The 19,537-nt window shown below is 59.2% G+C and overlaps 1 protein-coding gene across 1 annotated transcript; it reads right to left on the bottom strand.

The window, feature by feature from the left end:
- Nucleotides 1-922: 922 nt before the first annotated feature.
- ONECUT3 (one cut homeobox 3) lies at nt 923-19,166 on the bottom strand. The gene is made up of 2 exons (XM_087815992.1): nt 17,996-19,166; nt 923-1,212 (listed from the first exon to the last, which is right to left on the bottom strand). The coding sequence occupies exons 1-2, from the start codon at nt 19,164-19,166 to the stop codon at nt 923-925; spliced, it is 1,461 nt and encodes a 486-aa protein (XP_087672118.1).
- Between the last annotated feature and the right edge of the window lie 371 nt (nt 19,167-19,537).

Below are 19,537 nucleotides of genomic sequence, written 5' to 3'. Positions count from 1 at the left end.
TCCAGTGCTCTCTCTGTGTCCATGGAATTCTCTGTGGAATCTGGATGTCTTCTTCTGTTTCCTGGGGTCTGTCTCTCCCTGTGTGGCATTCATTCATCAAGGTGCCTAAAGCTAAAGTGAACTGACAGAAGGGTGCAGAGGGAGGGGAAGCATCTGGAGTTTATCGGCATGAGTATGCCATCCCTCCAATCTGGGATGGGGTGGGAGAGGGTGCTCGCCTCTGGGTGCTGGGCAGTCGCTGCTGCAGGCCCCCTCCCCAGACGTTAAGGCAGGCAATTCTTGGCACAAGGAATCCTGGCTGCCGCTAGGAGGAGCAGCTGGGTTCTTGGCTGTGGGGGCAGTTCTGCGAGCCAATGGGGTTTGTCTTGGTGTTGGGTGGGGGCACTATAGGGATCTCGCTGGACGTGGCGACTTTAGAAGGGGCCGAGTTCTCCGGAAGGGTCCACGGGAGGACCGGTGAGGAAGGCTCTTCCTGCCTCCCTCTAAGGGGGTGGGGGGTTGGGGCTGGCGAAGGAGGGGTTATTCTGAAAATTCTTTTTTTTAAATACCCGGTTTATATTTCTAGTATGTGCTTCTTGACCCGCTTTCGGGGAGGACAGGGTGAGCCCTGGTTTTCCCAAGGCCCCTGCGCATCCTAAATTGAGAGGGAGCTGGGGAGCCCCTTTCTGTCACCCCCACCCTCTGGGGGTGGTCGTGGAGGGCTTCCTTTGGCCTGGAGGGGTGGGATGGAGGGAGGAGGGGGGCCCTTTTGTGCACTTGGGCTGAGGGATGTGCAGCGTCCCCTCCCTGGGTGTGGGAGGCCCGGACTGCACCCCCTCCAGGTGCCCCCCGGGGCGGGTCTCCGGCCGGCAGGGTTGGATGGGAGGTTCGGGAGGGCAGCGTCCAGGCGGTGGACGCAGGGAGGGCGGGGAGCTGGGGCGCCTCAGGCCTTGGAGAAGGTGGCGGCGCCGGCGGGCCCCCCGGGAGCCGCGCCGGGCTCCTCGGCCCAGCGGTTCATGCAGCGGCGCCGGGCGTTCATGAAGAAATTGCTGACGGTGTTGAGCTCCAGGCCGAGCTGCTGCGAGATGGTGACCTGCATTTCCTTGGACGGCCGCTTGTTCTCCTTGAAGATGGCGATCAGCGTGCGCCGCTGCAGGTCGGTGAACACCAGACGCTGCTTCTTTGGCTGCAGCGCGCGCTCCTTCTGCTGCTCCTGCTCCTTCCGCTTGCAGGCTGCGGGCGGGCGGGCGAGCGGAGACAGCGCCACCGCGCGGCCGGGCGCAAGGAGACAGGCAGCACCGGAAAGAGCCCGGTGCAGAGACACCAGGAACACAGAAATATGGGAAGCACAGAGAGACAGACAGCAGGGGACGGAGCCGAAAGAGACGAGGAGGCACGTAAATGTAAATAGGGAGACATGGAAGAGACCAAGGGGCAGCAAGAAGATGGCAGAGACAAACAGAAAGTGGGGCAGACGGTCATGGGTGAGGAGACAGACATGGGGCAAGTAGGTAGGGTGGGGGTAGGGGACAAAGAAGGGGACACAGTGTGAGCACACCTCTACAGGCATGGGTCACCACCCTCCAATACCTCTTCTGCAGGCTAGCGCCCTCCCCATCTCAATCCCCAAATCTCTTGGTCCACCCCCACCAGAGGCTCCCTACCCCAAGGAGTACAACAATTGGTGTTGGTGGCTCCCTCCCTCTCCCTGCAGCCCACACCTGGGAGCTATTGGGGGAAATGACTTTGAAACTCTGAATTATTGGGTTCATTATAGATGGGCAAAAGAAGCAGTTAATTAATAGGTCCTTGGGGTGAGTCACAAATCCCAGTAACCTCCTCCTGGGATGATGGGGCAACCTGGTTCTCATAAGGACTATGATGGTCCAGGCCTCCTTCCCTGGGCTGTCGTCTGAGGCCTGATCACCTTAGGGACCTTGTATCAGGCTAACATTGGCATCCACAGCCTGATTCCAATATCTGAGCCACCACCCTGGCCTGCCTTCACCCCCCCACCCCAGCCCCCACCATTGGCAGGCTGACTTGGCTTTGCTCAAGTGTCCAAGGGAGCTGGGAGGATCTGAGAAGGATGGGAGGTTGGTGCAGGACCACCCCTCCCTCTCCTAGGGCCACCTGGCACAGAGCAGGGAGAGGCTGCAGGAGGCTGCCTCTGACTGGCAGATGTTTGCAAAGGGGAAAGAGCAGAAGCTCAGGGGTGTGGAGCAGAGCTGGGGCCTGTGGTTCTGCTCCTCCCCCACTCCCAGCTCCAAAGTAGACTTCTTCCTCAAATGCACTAGGGGCCAGTGGGTGGAAAAAATGGCCTCTGTCAGCCTGGGTGGGCTACCTTCACTCAGGGGGATGCTTATAGCTTCAGCATAGACTCTATCAGAGTCTTAATTTCTCTGCCACATATCAGTCTGGGCTGCAGGTGGTGGAGAGTCTGCCTCCACATGAACTCCATGCCCCAAGCTACTTCCCCAGCAGTGACCAGGCTGTCTCAGCAGATCTCCACCGCCAGCCCTGGTGGAGGCCTGCTGGGACCACACACTGAGCTTTTTTGGTTCCAGAACAGTCTGAACCAGATGGCACACCAGATCAATGTCCGTACACATCCATAAAAAGAGATGAATGTTCCTTGTGCTGTGGCTCATTTCTCAGGGACAACAGGTTCTCTCATGTGAACTGACACACCACTGCACTCCTTGTCTCCCTCTGTCTGACCTGGAAGTCATGGCACTTCTTATTGGCCGTTTCGGGCTTTATGATTAAATAAGAGTGATGGCTGGAGATTACTGGGCATTTTAGAAAAGTCTCTAATATGAGAGAGAGAGAAAGTGAGAAAGAACAACAAAAATGGTGGGAGCTGAAGGGGCGACTATCTCAAAAGAAATAGACAAATTGGGGAAAGCCATAATTAACATTCTCAGAGGGGCATGAAAAAAAAACACACTGTATCCATGAAACGGGAACAGGATGCTGTTCAATAAAAAGGACAATGGAAGGGTCACACAATGAATGCATCAGAATTTAAATATATAATATAATAGTTGGAATAAAATCAATGTAAGGATTGGAACATACAGTTAAGCAAATATCCCTGGAAACAGAACAAAGCAGATGCAGAGATGGAAAATAAGAGAATGATAATTAAGTTAGAAGATTAACTCAGCAGGTTTGTCATCTGGTCAAGAGGCAATCAAAAGTAGAAGAAATTGTCAAATAAATAATGAAAAAAAAAGAATGCAGGCTTGAGGGATATGAAAGTCCAGTTTAAAAGAGCCCATGAAGTGCTCAGCTCAAGGAATGAAAGTAGACACTCCTAAGGTCCATCTTTGTGAAATTTTAGAGACCCAGAAAAAAAAAAGAGAAGATCATAAAAGCCCCCAGAGAGGAAAGGCAGATGTCATACAAAGGACTAAGAATCAGAGTGTCTTTGAGATTCTTAAAAACTAGGAGACAGTGGAGTGATACCTTTAAAATCCTGAGGGACAATTATGTTCAGCTAAAATTGTATGGCCTGCCAAACATCAAACAAAGTGGAATAAAGATATAGTCAAACATTCAACATCTTTCTGAGAAAGCTACTGCAGGATGTGTTCCATCAAAATGAGGAGGCAAATTGTCCAGCTGGCGTGACTCAGTGGTTGAGCATTGACCTATGTGGTCCAGAATACCACGGTTTGATCTCCGGTGAGGGCACATGCCTAGGTTGCAGGCTCGATCCCCAGCAGGGGGCGTGCAGGAGGCAGCTGATCGATGACAATTCTCTCATCATTGATGTTTCTATATCTCTCTCCCCATCTCCCTTCTCTCTCTGAAATCAATAAAGACATATTTTTTTTAAAAATGAGGAGGCAAATCAAAAAAGGAAGGTTTGGGATTCAGAAAATGTGGTTCAATCTAGGAGAAAGGGAAAAGAGGTCCCTCAAATGAAGAGGGGAGAGCCTAAAAGACAGCAGGACAAATGCACCAAGGGCAAGAGGGAAGCCCTACCCAGATCAGAGCAGGAGTGCCAAGGGAAGCATGTAGGGGAGATGACCTAATATATGTGGAAAATCCTATTGAGTTGTTTTTGCATTTTGTTGGAGAGTGTGGGAAGAATTTGTGATTGACAACTATTAACTTCTGGAAAAAACAAACAGTTGTACAGGAAAGGAAACGCAATCCCAGTTCTCTGTGACTCAGTTGTTGATAATATTCACTGAAATCGTAATAATGTTAATACCGAATATTTATTTAGTCAAAATAATGTATTTGTAACTATACTGAGAAGCTGACAGGGGAGAAAGTGTGGTATGAATATGGAAAGATGGTGAGACAAACCTATGGGATAAATAAGGTATTAGGTAGCTTTCTGTATACAAAACAAGGGAGCAAGAACTTATATTCATTTTTTATCTTCATAAAGAAACACTGGAAGGAAGTGTAAGGAACTGCTTGACCTCCCATCTCCTTGGAACCTGGGTCATGGGAGAGGATCCCCCATTCTTTCAAAGGGAAACCTGGGTTTCAGGCAGCAGGGCCAGGTAGGGGAAAAAGTCAAAACAGCTCCAGATCTTTAAATTCCTGTTCTTGACCACCTGTTGTAATCTTCAATCCATTCATCCACTCACTCATTCACTTAGCAATTTACTCACAGATTCATCATACATTTACAGTAGGGACAGAGATACAGATGCTCCCCAGACAGCTCACAGGAACTTTACAAGTATCTTATCTTTAATCCTATAATAATTCCATAAGGCAGGGATTTTTTTCCTTAAGTATTCGGAGAAGATGAGCCACTTGCCCAAGGTTGCCCAGCAAGCCATGCAGGGCAGAACAGAACAGGAATCAGGGTTGACTAGCCCAGACAGGGAGGGGATTAAGATGTGGGTCACTCCTTTCCCACCCATCTCCCCTTTATCTAATCAAATACCCAATGGGTGCCCCTAAGGTAGAGATGGGGAGAGGCCGGGCAAAACAGAATTGTGAAAAAACTTCATGTTTTGTTGATCACAGCAAAAAGAGGCTCCATTCACAGCCCCCCCTTCCTTCCTGGCGTTCAATCTAATTACAGCTCCTCACAGCCCCAATCGATCCAGGCTCCAGTTGGAGCTGTTTACCCTGAGCAGCTTTGTCATCCTTTCCAACCCCTATGGCCCCCACCCCCAGCCAGCCTGGAGGCCCCTGCCATTGGGCCAAAATGCTCCACCATTTGCATCCTTCCTGGCACTCAGGATCACTCCGACTGGCCCTAAAGGCCACTGCAGTTCCTGTGTCGCCCAGGGCAGCCCCAGGAAGGGGAGAGGCCATGGATATGAGCCCCTTTTATGGAAGCAAAAACTGAGGTGGGAGAGAAGGACTGACCTGGAAGCAGGGCAGGGGATAGCGAGCGGGTATGAGAAGTCCTGAACTTACCCGGGGCACCAATCACCAGTCTGACTGTGCTGCCATTGCTGTGGCCACCCCTTCCACAATGATCTCCACTAGGGACTGCCACCTGCATCACATCCTCTACCATCACCTCCTCTACCTACATCCCTTCTACATCCCTCATCTCCTGTGCCCTCACCTCCTTCCTCCTCCACCACCTGCATCCCTTCTATCTCCATTGCCCTCCCCCATTATCTCCTCCACTTTTAATGTCACTTCTGCCTCATCATGCCTATTACCATCACCACAATCACCTCCACCTCCACCATCAGTATCAGTGCTTCATCCCTCCCCCCCCATCACCTTCTCCACATCAGTATCCCTTCCACCCCATCAGTTCCTGCACCGCCATCACCTCCGCCATTAGCACCATCACCTCTATCAACAGCATCACCTCCATTTTTATGATCTGCATTGCTCTCACCTCCCCTACATCACTCTATCACCTGTCTTTTTATTCCCACCATCCCCCTATGCGTTTCCTTCACCTCCTTCACCATCACCTGCACCAGCACCTCCACTGCCATCTTCTCCATTACCCTCATCTGCATCACCCACCACCACCACAGGGTCCACCTTGAATGTGCCCAGCACAGGGGGCTCAGCCTGTGGTGGGGGGAGAGGGAGTGGCCCCAGACACAGACCCTCCCAGATAACTATGGTTTCCATGGCAGCTGGTGGAGGAGCCAGCAGGGCTGGCTTGTGGGTTGGTTGGTGGGGTTGGGACACCTGATACCCTCTGGTACCCTGGGCAAGTCGGTCCCTTGCAGGTGCTGTTTCCTCATTTGCAAAATTGGGACACGGCCTCCTTCAAACATTGTTCAGTGAACAGCAGCTGCTCCAAGCCCTCCCCACTTCACTGAGCTCCTCCCCCTCCTCGCCTCCCGCTCAGTTGCCTCTCTGTTCTCATCTCCTACTGCTGCCCTCACTCCACTGTCACCCGGGGCTCATCCCTGGCATGCTCCAACCTCAGGGCCTTTGCACTGGCTGTCGCCTCTGCCTGAGTCTCTCTTCCCCGCGTTTCTTTATGGGTCTCTAGCTTTCTTCTAGTCTTTGCTCAAACATCTCCTCCACGAGGCCTACCCTGACCCTCAATTTAATATTGCACACACACACCCCGTCCAACACACACACACTTTTCCTTTTTCTTTGGGTCCACAGCACTTACAACGATTCACCCACTCTAACCAAAGGCCCCTTTAGTGAGGATTTGGGTCCCAACTTTCTCTCTCTCCCTGCCTTCCATGAGCCCAGGAACTAAGAGCCTGATGCTAAGAGCTGAGGATTCTGAGGCCCTTGGGTCTCAGGACATCCGGTGCTCCACCCCAACCTGTCTCCCCCCACTGCTCCCAGTCCTTTGAGAGTCCAGACATGAGGAAGGCCTGGGGCTGGCTCCTGGGCAGAGGCCTTGGGAGGATATCAAAGGCGACCCCGAGGAGGCCGAAACCCCATTCCCAAACCAGTCCCCTCACCCATCAAGGGCGCTAACGGGGTCCTCTCTGCAGCATCTGGCCCGAGAGGTTCCCGACGCTACCGGCAGAGGGCAGCCATCCCTCACCTGCTCGCGTGGAAGGGGCGGGGCCGGGGCCTCTGGCTCCTGTCTCTGTGGGGGCAAAGGGAGGTGCATACTGGGACCCTCAAGTTCCAGATGAAAGCCCTTTCGTTTCAGAACCCCCGGAACTGGCTCCCACAGCACCTCTCTCTTCCTGCTTCCAGCCTCTCTAGAAAGTTGCTGGGCTCAACAGACCATCCCCACCCATCAGGACCCCTCCAGGGGCCCAAAAGGGAGCTAGGCCCCACCATCTGGTGGATCATTGCCTAGTGTCAGCTCTCTGAGCGCCAGTTTCCTCAACTGGAAAATGGTCTTAATCATGGCCCCAGTCTTGCTGGGCTGTGGAAAGGAACTTAGCCAGAAAAGTCCTGAATACCATGGGGGGGTGCAGCTGGGATGAGACCCCAAGCTCCCACCTGGGGTTCCCTGGGAGAAGCCCGGCTCTGGGCCACACTTGTGGGGAGGATATGAAGTTTCTCCCCCTCTCAGGACAGGCCTCATGCTTTAACACCTCTCTTGGACTCTTCCTGGAGAGGAGGGATGGAGAAACTGAGCTCAGGAGCAGGGAGTTGGGCAGAGAACTCCTACATATCCCTCAAAGCTCTGCAGCAGTGGCCTTTCCCCTAGGGAAACCTCCCCCCCCCCCCAGCAGAGCTTCAGTTCCCTCATCTAAGACCCCCAGCATGGAATGGTCCACAGCTGACCGCTGGCTGGGTGTGTTTGTTCAATGACTGATGCCCCTGGTGACACCCCACACCCGCCAAAGTGGGTAGTGTGGCAGTAAGGGGACTCAGCCCAGACTCAAAGACCCTGCCAGAGGGCCAGTGGCACCCCTGGGAGCATCCTCAGCAGGGAGCACCCTAACCCCAGTCAGTAAGGGAGTGGCTGGGGGCGCTGACGGGTGGGGAGGGGGAGCCTGGACTCAGTCACTCCTCAGCAGGCTGAGCAGAATCAGGGCTGCACTGCAGGAAGCTGGGATCCAACCTGTTCACCCCCATCATCTTCTGAAAGACACCCAGCTTCTGCCTTCTCCCTCCTCCCCGCTCCTCTTCCCTTACTTCTCCCTCCCCTCCCCTCCCCCTCCTGAGCCCTCTGCCCCCCTCTCTGCCCCCTGTCCTGTCTTGTTCCTCTCCTCCCTCTCCTGCTCATGGTTTCTATCCCTGGCCTTGAGCTCACTGACTGAGGTGTCCGTCTGTTCCCGTCCTCAGAATGTGACCACGTGGGGCTACACAGGGGTCTGGCCAGGCGAAGGGCGGGTGTGGGTGGGGGCGTGTGGTGTACTTTGCGACAGGGTGTGTGGTGGGGTGTCCACACCCAACCAATCCACATGTGTGCGAACCTGTGAATAACTAACTAGGACAACCTGTGACAGTAGCAGGGGCCGTCTAGGCAGGAAAGATGGGCAGCAATGTGGGACCTGGAGGGGTGATGGAGGGGAGAGGCCCAGTGCTGGGGGGGAAGACCTAGGGGCCTGCAGAGCTCCGCATGGCATTTGATTGTAGCTGGCCTTGGGGACACACAGTGTGAATGTCAGACAAGAGGATGCGCTGTGAAGAGCTCACGGTATGATGTGATGTGACTGGGTGTGACATCGGAAGCCCTCCACGTCTGGGTACAGAGGATGCAGGCTGTGCCCATCCAGACCCCCTTCCCCCAGGACAGCTCCTGTCCGCCTGGCCCCAGCTAGCTGCTCACTCACCCCCTCAACATTCCTGGTCAGCAGGGATGCCAGGCCTGGGCTCCACGGGCAGAGTGGCCTTGACACACACTCTGTGGACATAAGCTTCCTGGTTTACAAGGGGACAGAGACCCACGGCCCTGATGTCCTTGTCTATAAGTGGGGGTGATGATGGTGTCACTGTGCGGGGGTCATGCGATCTGTGCAGCAAGTGCTGAATGAATGGGACCCCGCAACCTCTTTCTTCCTTCCTCACGCATTTGCCAAGCTCGGCTCCAGAACAGGGCTGCTGCCGCCTCGCTCAGAGCAGCGGGGCGGGGGGAAGGGAAGTGGACTCTGGGCGGGCAATTTGGGGGGAAGACATAAGCAGGGCTGGGTTCTGAGAGGCCTCCACGTGGGGACAGACGCCGAGCTCGTGTCTGGGACAGTGGGGGAGAGGGGATAGTAAAGTCAAGGGGAGGGGAGGAGGCATGAGCCAGAGTGGCATCAGGAGGGTGAGCCGTGCCCCCACCAAGGCTGGGTTTGACAGGGAAGGACAACAGGATAGTGGCCCCTGAATCTGGTGATGGGGGCACTTGAGGGATAGTTCTGGTGCCTCTGTGTCTTACCGTCTGGGCAGCACCCAAAGCAGCAACTGAGCATTCTCCTCTCCGCCCCACCCCCAGCCTTCCTGCCCCGGTGCCTGTCAATTGGGGCACACAGAGTGGGGGTGTAGGAGCAAGAGCTGGAGCTGGCTGTCCCCTCCCCTCCCCTCCCGCCACCTCCAGTGCTCAGCTCTGGCTTCACGGAGCAGACAATTCAATACGGAGCCCAGTCTCCGGCTGGGATGATGACCGGTTTCCTTGGTGACGCGTCCCGCCCCTGGCCACCAGCTGCCCAGCCCCAGATGTGGGGAACATTAATGCCTTCACCCTGGTGGCTTGTCCCCACTGGGCTGAGCTGCCCTGAGTATCCTCTGCTAGCCTCCCCAGGCCAGAGAAGGTGGGTGACTAGCCCAAGGTGACTAGAGACCACTCTGAGGGGGGCCTGGAGAACACACGTCCACCCCCTTTATCCACACCCTGAACCCCTGAGGGAGCCAAGGAAGGGGTTCCCATGGGTGGGGCATAAAGTTGGTCTGAGCCAGGCCCCGCCCCTCAGATGAGGACCCCGAGAGGCCTCCGCAGCCCCTCATCCATCCCCACTCTGGCCGTGGGGTGCCTCTCCACTCTGTGTTCCCCTCCCCTGCCCCTTGGCCTACACCTCTGGGCCCCGCCTCTTCAGGGACCTCCAAGGTGCAGGCCCCGGGGAGAGGCCCCGGGGAGAGGCCCCGCCTCCCTCCCTCCCTCCCTCCTTCCCTCCTCTCCCCCTGATGAGATTTTAATAGCCGAATTTTCAAATTAGTTCTGAGCCTTCCAAAGACTTATCAGGAAAATAAGTGTTTCCACTGGACTCTGGGCCACCCCTCCTGGGGTTTCATCTGGAGGTTGCACTGCCGGGTGAGGGGGCACAAAGACGCCCCCCCCATTCAGGCACAGTCACAAGGGGGCAAACCACACACACACACACACACACACCTTTTACTTTAAAAAAAAATGTTGAGAAGTCACAGCAGCCGGCAGCTGGAAATGGATTTGAAAAAGATGACAGGAAAGAACCCAGTGATAAGAAAAAGAACAGAGAGGTCAACGCAGAAATGGGGGTGGGGGGACCCAGCATTTCAATAACTGAGAAACAAGTGCACAGACCAACTCACATGCGAAATGGTCCACCTCAGAGGCATTCACCACGGCCCTAGGGTGATAAAGGATCACTGGGCAGGGAGGTGGCGGAATAAAGAAGGAAATGGCCAGAGAGAAGAGCACTATGCAGCCTGGCTGGCAAGAGCTACCCGGAGGCGCTCTCTTTCCTGATGCGGAAAGTTCTGGGGTCCGAAGTGGACACTCTCCAGAGTGTGTGTGTCTTCAAGAAAAGGAGAAGGAAAAGACCGTGCCCTTGCAGTTGCAGATTCAGTGCAATCTCCCTCCAGGAGAAACAGAAACTAGTTGGCAGAAAGCAGGGGAAGGGAGGGTGCCCTCTGGTTCCATTTAAGCCTGGAGCCTGGCGAATGTGCACACTTTAAAACCGGCCACAGCATTTTTAAAGGGGTGGGGACAGAAGGGAGGTGGGGGAGACTTTTTCTTTACCCACGTCCTGCTCCGTGTGGGCTGGGGATTCCAGTGTTCCTTCGGGGAAACCACGTGCGCAGGGGAGGGGGGGAGGAGACTTGTCCACTTTCGTCCCTCCATCCCTTCGCGAGTCCCCCCCGACCTCCCCCCCACCCAGCCCTCCTCGGGGAGCTGGCGCTAAGCCCACGACGACGCTTGGCGTGCAGAGCCCAGCGCACCCAGACCACCGCCACCCAGGGGAGGTGAGCCCGTGAGCAGGCGGCCCAAAGGCGCTCCCACCTGGCAGGCTGCGGTTTCCCCCGGGGCCGGCTGCGTGCGCCCCTGGCGAGTTGCGCTCTCGGCGCAGCGGGCACAGCTAACCTGAGGCCCGAGGCCGCGCGCAGGGCAAGGGACCGAGTCCCTTTAGCCTGGCTGCGTGCACACAGGTCCTGCCAGCCTGCGGAGCGCCAGTGCACGCTCGATTCTTTCGGGTTTAGGTGGGAGTGGGGAGGACCCTGCCTGGTTGGACCACGGTTGGTTTCCCGGGCAATTCGAGGTACCATTATTCTGGTGGGGGAAACAGGTGCAGGCATCCATCCCACTGCGCAAGGGCGCCTGGAGACGCGTGGACCTCGCTGTCCCCAAACCAGGTCTATTCACCCACCTCCCTCACTGTGGGCTGATGCGACGCCCTCCCAGGCTCTCGGCGCTAGGCAGGAGGGTCCGTCGGCATTTGCCTTGACGCAGGGAAGAGGTCGTTGGGCGGACCCACCCAAGGGGGCGCGTGGATGACTCCCAGCCGCCAGCGCAGGTCTTGGGGAATTCTTCCTGATGCCCCCAGCCCGGTGTGGTCCCGAATATGCCAGACCCGGCCGAGGGTGCATGGGGGTCCTGAGGCAGAGTCTGCCAACGCTGGTCCTCCAGTGAATGTGGGCGTCTACATTTGCTTCCCTGCACCTCCCCCCTCCCCGCGCCAGTCATGGACCCCTCTCTTTGTCCCTGCTTCTATCTGCTGTGATTCTGTGGCCTTGTGCATGTGCCTCGGTAGGTCTGACGGGCGCCCCCACCTCCCCTACATCTGCTCACAGGGCAAAAATTCAGCACCAGGCCCTAGAGGTTTGGCGCAGAGGTTAGAGTCGGTGGGTGGACTGAGGGGTCCTGGGTTTGATTCCGGCCAAGGGCACATACCTACGTTGCAGGCTCGATCCCAGCCCCGGTCGGTTGGGCTCTCGCAGGAGGCAACCAATCCATGTCTCTCTCACATCGCTGTTTCTCTCTCTCTCCCTCTCCCTCTCCCACCCTCTCTGAAAAGCAATGGAGAAAATATCCTCCCGTGAGGATTAAAAGAAAAAAGAATCCAGCGGCAGGAGGGTCCCGTTCCCTAGCTACACCCACAACTACGCCTACTAGGCAGAAGGGAAACTGAGGCTGCAGGGGTCCTGGGACAGGCGGAGGTCAGGTGGCTCTCCCAGGCCAGTCTCTCCCCTCCCCCACTAGCACTGCCTTTCATATTGATCAAGGGCCATATTTAATTAAAAACTTGATTCTAACAGCCTGAGCTCCTCAGGTTCGTGGCTGCATACAAAGACACCAGCTGCAGGGGCCCAGGCTCAGCCCTTACAGCTGCTCTCAACTTCCCACTCCCGGCCTGTTTTCCAGGCTCCACTAGCTGGTGGTGCCCTCCCGCATTCACACGGGGTGGGAAATTAGGGATGTGCAGGAGCTTCCTTCACATCTTCAGGCCTCTGGGAGCCATTGTCAGGACGCAAAGCAGAGGAGGAAAGAGCTTCAAAGTGATCATAAAAAGTCCCTTGCCACTCTGGGGGAGAGGACAACGGGAGTGAGAGCAGAGCCAGGAGACCAGCAAGGAGGAGGCAGCGACAGGAGACAGGCCACTCAGACTAGAGTGGTGGTGGTTGATAGGGAAGCAGCACAGGAGTGGGACAGATGGAGGAGGAGAATGGTCAGGTCTTGGCTAGTTCTAGAACTTTATTACTTCAGAGTAAAGAAGCCAAAGGCCAGCTCCAGCCTCTTGCCCTGCAAATGACTCCCCCAGACTCATCTGTGTACTTAACTGTGAACTGGGGGGTGACCATCCATTTCTTTCTCAGGTAGGAAGGGATTATCATTGGTCCTGGGCTCGGACAGTGCTGGACTTTCAACCCTGGGCCCAGGCTCATCCTGAGGGTCGGACATCAAGGAGGGGGTGGTATCAAGGAAGGGATGTTCACTAGGAAAAGCATGGGGGTGGGAGGGATCCTAGCGACTTGGAGTTGGATGAGGGCAGGGAGGGAATTAGGACCTGGTCTCCACACAAGCTCCCTGAGGGTCTCTGGCTGGTCCCTGGGGGAGGAGCTCACAGGGGCCCACAATCCTGCCACCCTGAGGAGAGCTCTGAAGCACAGACCTCCCCAGCCCCCACTATCCACTCAGCCAAGGGTCACCCACTGTCCTCACCTCAGTTCACTGAGCATCACCCCCAGCCTTTGTCTCCACTGGCCCCCCTGCCTGGAATGTTTCCATCTTTTCAGGAGGTGGGAGCCTGAGCATCTCAAACTGGGCTTGCAGCTCTACCAGACTCTGGGGCTGCACAGGGGCTGCAACCCCTGTCCCCCTTTACTGCTGAGAGCTGGGTCTATTCCCCCTCCTGCTGGAACTGGTGTCACTTCTCACTAACTGGGTATGTGCCTTTGGAAAGTCCCTTCCTTCCTCTCAGCCTAGGCACAATAAAGTGGGCACAATAACCCCATTTGGCTTAAAAGGTCATTCTGGATGATTCCATCTCTCATTCCGGGTGGGCTCACTGAGAGACAGGGAGCGGGCTTCAGCACCCCAGCCAGCTTCTCTCCTCTTCTTCCCCCTCTGCATGAGTGGGGTGAAGCAGAATCATTGAACCTGGGCAGGGTCCTGGAGCTGGCCCAACCCAGGTCTGTGGTGTGGAAGAAGGGGACTTGTTTTGAGGGGACCTAGGGTCAAGTGAACAGCCTCATATGGCTCTGGCACAAACAGCCCCAGACCCAGATTCCCCCTACTCCGTGCAGCCCTGTGAGGTCCTACAGTGTCCCCTTGAGAGCCCAGACCCTTTCCAGCAGCTCCTGCCCAGTCTCCATGGATCCAACAGAGCCCAGGCTGCCAAAGGTGACCAGAACCTCCCCCCACACCAAGATGAGAAGTGGGTGTGAGGGGGTGATTAAGCAACATGGCCTCAGGGTGCAGGGTCTATGAAGGCACCCTGAGGATCTCTATGGGAGGAGGGAAAAAGGGTTGACTAGATTAACCTTAGCAAGCACCTGCTAGCTGGTATCTGATTCTGTCCATTTCTCAGGTGAGGAAACTGAGGCTCAGGCCCTGGCCCAGGATCAGTCAGTGTTGCAGCTGCTGGGATGACTTTTCTAGAGGGGCAGGGGTGGGACAGGCTCTGTGAGAGGCACAGCCCCCTTGCAGTTCAAGTTAGGTTTTTACCACCCCCTCCAGACCTCCAGACCCTGACCACTGCTCTGCCACCCACTGCCAATCCTGATGGCCCCATCACTGCACCCACTCCCGTCAGCAACTTGGTTCCAGAAATGGTTCCCTCCCTACATCAGTTTCTCCCACGCTGGCCTGCCTCATCGCTCAGGAATTCTGAGGGCCTAGGGGAAGGAGAGGGCCCTTCTTTCAATTGCCTCCATCTGATATTTTATTTTACACATATTTTTTCTGATTAGTTACAAAAAATATTTTTTCTCCGGAGTTGCAATTTAAACAATATTTGAAGCCCGCCGAAGCTATCGACCGGGCAACGGTGATGAATTAGAGACGGTAATTCGAATTCATCGACCGCCCCGCCCCTGCCGAGGAGCCTGCTGCCCCTCCCCCAGCCCCTCTCCCATAATTACTGTTTGAGACGCAGCAGGGAGGGCTTCGAAGAGGAGGCGGCTGGGAAGCTGCGGGAAATTGGAGGGCCTGGGATGGGGTTGGGTGAGGCCCCCGTGGCAGTGGGTTTCGGGGTGCTGCAGGACTGGCCTTGCCAGGACTACGGGGGTCTCAGAATCTAAGAATGTCAGACCTGGAACTTGGCTCCCCCAATGCACAGACTTCACAGATGGGTAAACTGAGGCACACAGAAAAGGCAGGCGGGGGTGGGGCGTGCAGCGGGGTGGGGGTACTTCGAGGTCTACCTGGTCAGATTTCTCGGAGGCCTTCCAGAAACAAAGAAACCACCCTTCCCCCCTCGGCCCCTGAAGGAGAAAGAGAGGAGGAAGAAGCTGGTAGGGTGGGTGGGGGAGAGACTCAGGCCCTGCGGACCCCACACCGAGGGGCTCCAGCCCCTGGGACTCTCATCTCCCCCCCCCCCGGGTCTCCCCCTCCCCTCCCCCTCCCCTTCTCCTCTCTCTCCTCGGTCTTTCTTATTTTGGTCTCTCCAGTCCGGCCTCATTTCTTTCTTTGTGTTTGTCCCTGTTTCTCCTCCCTAGCTCTGCCTCTCTCTGCGTCTGTTTCCCTGCCTGTGTCTCCTTCCCTCCCGGCCGCCGCGTGGGGACCGGACGTCCGGAAGGGTCAGCCCCGAGGCGCGCGGGCGCGCGGGCCGGGCCGGGCGCAAAGCTCTGGACCTTCGGGGGCAGGGCGGCCGCGGGGAAGGAGGCGGCTTTCGCTGGGCCCGGGACCCGGGCCGGGAGGAGGAAGGGCGCGGAGTCCCCCAGGCCAGGGTTGGAAACGTGCAGACGGGGAGCAGGCGGGGGCACCTGGAGGCCCTTCAGGCCGCCCCCCGGGGTGCACATTTCGGAGGGGGATGCGCCCTACCTCCTGCCCCTAACTGCGGAGATTTGACGCCACTCCCCCGCTTTTCTTTTGCCCGGCGACCGGAACTGAAGGCCTCGAAGCCAGCCAGTGTCTAACCGCCCGAAGCCCTCCGCCACCTCTGACGCCCCAGCCCGCACCGCCGTGTAGACGAGGCCTCAAGCGCGCCAGAGGTGCCGCAGGTCCCCAGGGCCCCGCGCGCGGACCCGGAGGGTCGGTGGGGTCACGGCGTGGGCCTCGGCAGGAGGAGCGGGGGACACGCCGGCTGGCGGTTCATTATCCCCGACGCCCCAGCGCTGCCAGGCCCTGCGCTCGCCCTCTCCGCTTCTCTCGGGCACCCCTATTCTGACTCTTACTTCCCCAAAGGAGGAAACCCACGCTCAAAGAGGTGGGGCTGCCGCGGGGCTGCCCTGCCAGGGAGGCCCGCCCGCCGGCCTCGGTCCCCGCCCGGGACTCCACGGGCAGCGCGGAGGGAAGCCCAGGCTTCCGAGGGAGGGCCCCGCCCAGGCCGGCGCTTCCCCGCGCCCCCCGCGGCAGCGGCGCCCTCCGCCGGACCCCCCACCCGCGCTTTGTCCTTTTGACGCCCTGGCCTGTCTTTTGGGTGGCCCGGAATGTGAGACTGAGATACCGCTAATGGGCTGCTAGCTACAAAGCGTGACGGTGAGAAAAACGGGAAGTGGCGTCTGTTCTTCGGGATACGACTATGTTGAACACAATGTCCCCAAAATATATGCGCTGGGGAGGAGGTGGAAGGTGGCCCGTATGGCAATATGTGAAAGGCCACGTGTTGCCCATTTAAGGAGGGCCACTTAGTATCTAAGGCGTTTGGGAGACACCTTTGGCCTGAGCATGGGGGGTGCTCTCCACCACCTAGTGCCACCTGCGCGGCACACAGCAGGCTGTGGCTGTGTGGACATGGCTGAGTGTCCCGCTGGAGCGCACCCGTCATTGCGTGTGTCATGGGGAGCAAGACAGAGCCGGCGCTGCCGTTACACAAAACTGTCTGAGTCCCTGAGACCATTTCTAACATGTCACAATGACTTCACACACTCAGTCACCTGCCACATACGAAGGAGACTTTCCCCAAAGTGGAGCATCGAGGAAGCCCATGGGCGGCTCAGCTAGTCACCTCACTCTGCAGAGGGGGAAACTGAGGCTAGAGTACGGTGCAGGCTTTGAGTTGTCTAGTAAACCTGGGGGGAGGGGAGGAATGAATATAGGATCCCTCTCCATCTGAAGACCAGCGACCCCTCTTCCCCAGCCCCCCCTGTCTGGGAGGGGCACAGCCAAGACCTCCCTGCCTTCCTGCTTGAGGGGTGCCTAGTGTAAGCCCCAGCCCATTCCATCCAGCCCCTCGCCCCTGTGCTTAGAGAAGCCATCGATCCAGCGCCTGCGGCAGCTATTGTCCTGGTGGCTGGAGCATCTGCAGCCCCCTCCCCAGTGTGGCCAGGGAAAGACCACCCCTCACAAGCCAGGCTCATCGAGGAGGTGACAGTGGGGGTGCTTTCCTGTACCCCCACATGCACCCAGGAGAAGGAGGCTTGGTCAGGCCACCTCTCTGGGGGCAGGGGTGGACCCAGCTGTTGTCAGCTGGGAGGGAGGAGGGAGTGGGGTCCCCCGGGGGGCTGGGGGCTGAGTGAGACAGACACAGAGGCTGAGAGACAAAAAGAGTGACTGAGAGGAGAAAGAACGAGGAGGAACAGGAGAAAAACGGCGAGCAAGCAAAAAATAAATAGATACCAGGTTGCTCCGACAGAGAGGGGCACGAATGAGAGAAACACAGAACAAAAACAAAAAAGCGAGGCAGGCAGGGGAGTGCGCACCTAGGACCAGAGCAAAGGCTCGGGCGGGCGACAGGCAGGGGTGTGAAGGCCTCCGGATCGGATCGCAAGGACGAGGGTTCCCCGGGCCTCCCCTCCCCCGCCCGTTCTCCTGTGACCTTTGCCAGCGGCCGGAGATGGGGAGGGGGCTATCGATCGCACGGGCTGAACCACAAAGATGCGCGCGCTGGGGCCAGGGGCTGAGCACCGGCCTGCCGGGCCGCCGGCGCGCCCTCGCCCAGCGCGCCGCCCGAGCTCTCTGCCCCGGGGCTGGAGGCAGAGCGAGGGGCTGTTCGGGAAGAGGGTGGCACCCGGAGCTAACAGAGACGGCGTGTCTGGGGCACAGCACCCTCACCCCCACATACACACCACACACAATAATCGACCCTTCAGGCTGCTTGGGGGATCCTCGGCTCCAGGACAGGCTGGGCGCACGGCTATGGTAGGGGGCGGAGGCGGCATAACCCCTGTCTCCCTTTTGGAGACGGTACGGACGGGCAGCGGCGCGGGTCACGCTCTAACCTCCTCCAGGGGAGCCCGGAGCTGGCCGGGGGCGCACAGCGGGCGTGGGGAGGCGGCCGGGGCTGCTTGGTGCCGGGGGGCCCCGAGCCCGCGTCCCGGGGTCGGGCGGTGTGCGCCGCGCTCCTACCTGCGAGGCGCAGCGCCGACATACGCTGGAACTCGGGCTCCTGCAGCCACTTCCACATCCTGCGGAAGGTCTCTCGGCCCGACTTGAGCTTGCTCCACGGCTTGGGGTTGCGCAGCAGGTCGGAGAGCGTGCCCTGTGAGCGGCACAGGATGCGCTGCGCGAAGATGGCCTGCGGGATGCTGTAGCGTTTCAGCTCCGCCGTGATGCGCTGCGCCACCTCCTTGGTGTTGATCTCCTCCGCCGCCGCGCCCGCCCCGGGGCCGCCGCCGCCGCCCGGGCCGCCGCCGCCCGCGTGCGGACCGTGCGCCCCGGCCGCCGCCAGCCCGCCCAGCGGCGCCAGCAGCCCGGCGGAGCCCCCGCCGCCCGCGCCGCCGCCGCCGCCGCCTCCCGGCAGCCCGCGGGACAGCGCGTCCTCCGCGCGCCCCAGAAGCGCGGCGTGAGGTTCGAAGGCAGCGGGCGGCAGCAGCTTGTCCCCGGCCAGGTGGCCCGGAGCGCCGTAAGCGGCCAGCGGCGGGGGCGGCGGCGGCGGCTGGGGCTGGGGGGCGCCGTGCAGAGCAGGTGGCAGCGCGTTGGGCAGCGGCGACAGCGGCGACCCCATGGCGGGCAGCTCTTTGCCGTAGGGCCCGTAGAGGTGGCCCACGGAGGCGAGCGCGGCGCGCTCGTCGCGCATGAGGGTGAAGCTGCCGCTCACGCTGGCGGCCAGGCGCTGCGGCGGGGGCGGCGGGGGCGGCGCGGCCGCGGGGTGAGGATGAGCGTGCGGGTGGCCGCCGTGAGCCCCGGCCACCGCCGCGGCCGCCGCGTGCTGGTGGAACTTGTCGGCCACGGCCGCGAGAGGCGGCAGGTGCTGCAGGGGCGTGAGCGTCGTGTAGGTGCCGCCCAGGCCGGGAGCCTCGCAGGCCATGCCCATGGCCGGGTGCAGCGGGCCAGCCAGCTCCCCGCGGAAGTCGGCGCCGCCGCTCGCGCCGCCCGCGCCGCCCGCGCCCCCGGCGCCCCCGCCGCCGCCGCCGTCCAGCAGGCTCGCCATGCCGGCTACCAGGCCCGGGCGCCCAGGTGCCACCAGACCGCGGTGCTGCGTCGCCGCCGAGCGCGCGTGGCCCGGGCTCAGCAGCTCGCCAGCCTGCGCGTGGGCCACGCCGTGCAGGCCCCCCAGGCTCTCCAGGCTCAGCTCCATGCCGGGCCGCCCGCCCGCCCGCCGCGCGCTCTCTTCGGCGCCGGCCCGGTGTGCTCAAGGCCTCTGCATGGCCCCCGCCCGCTCCCCGGTGGCTGCGCGCGAGGTTGCCTGGCTGCGCGGCGCAGGGCCCGGCCTGGCTGCGAGCGCGGCCACCAGGATGTGGCGGGGGATCGGCGGCTGGCAGCCGGGCCCGGGTCTGACGTCAGCGCCCCCGCCCACCCGCTCCCCTCGCCGCCGCCTCCCGCCACCTTGCTCTCCGCCCTCCCGGGTCCCCTCGAGCGTCAGGCAGGCCAGAGAGGGCCTTCTGGGATCCCCTGCCTCTGCGCGGGTCGCCTGGGGGCCGGACTTACCGGAGACAACCGCAGGGGTTC

Source organism: Miniopterus natalensis, chromosome 4 (assembly GCF_054644295.1).
Source record: "Miniopterus natalensis isolate mMinNat1 chromosome 4, mMinNat1.hap1, whole genome shotgun sequence".
NCBI lineage: Eukaryota > Metazoa > Chordata > Mammalia > Chiroptera > Miniopteridae > Miniopterus > Miniopterus natalensis.
This window is presented reverse-complemented; position numbering and strand designations above follow the sequence as displayed.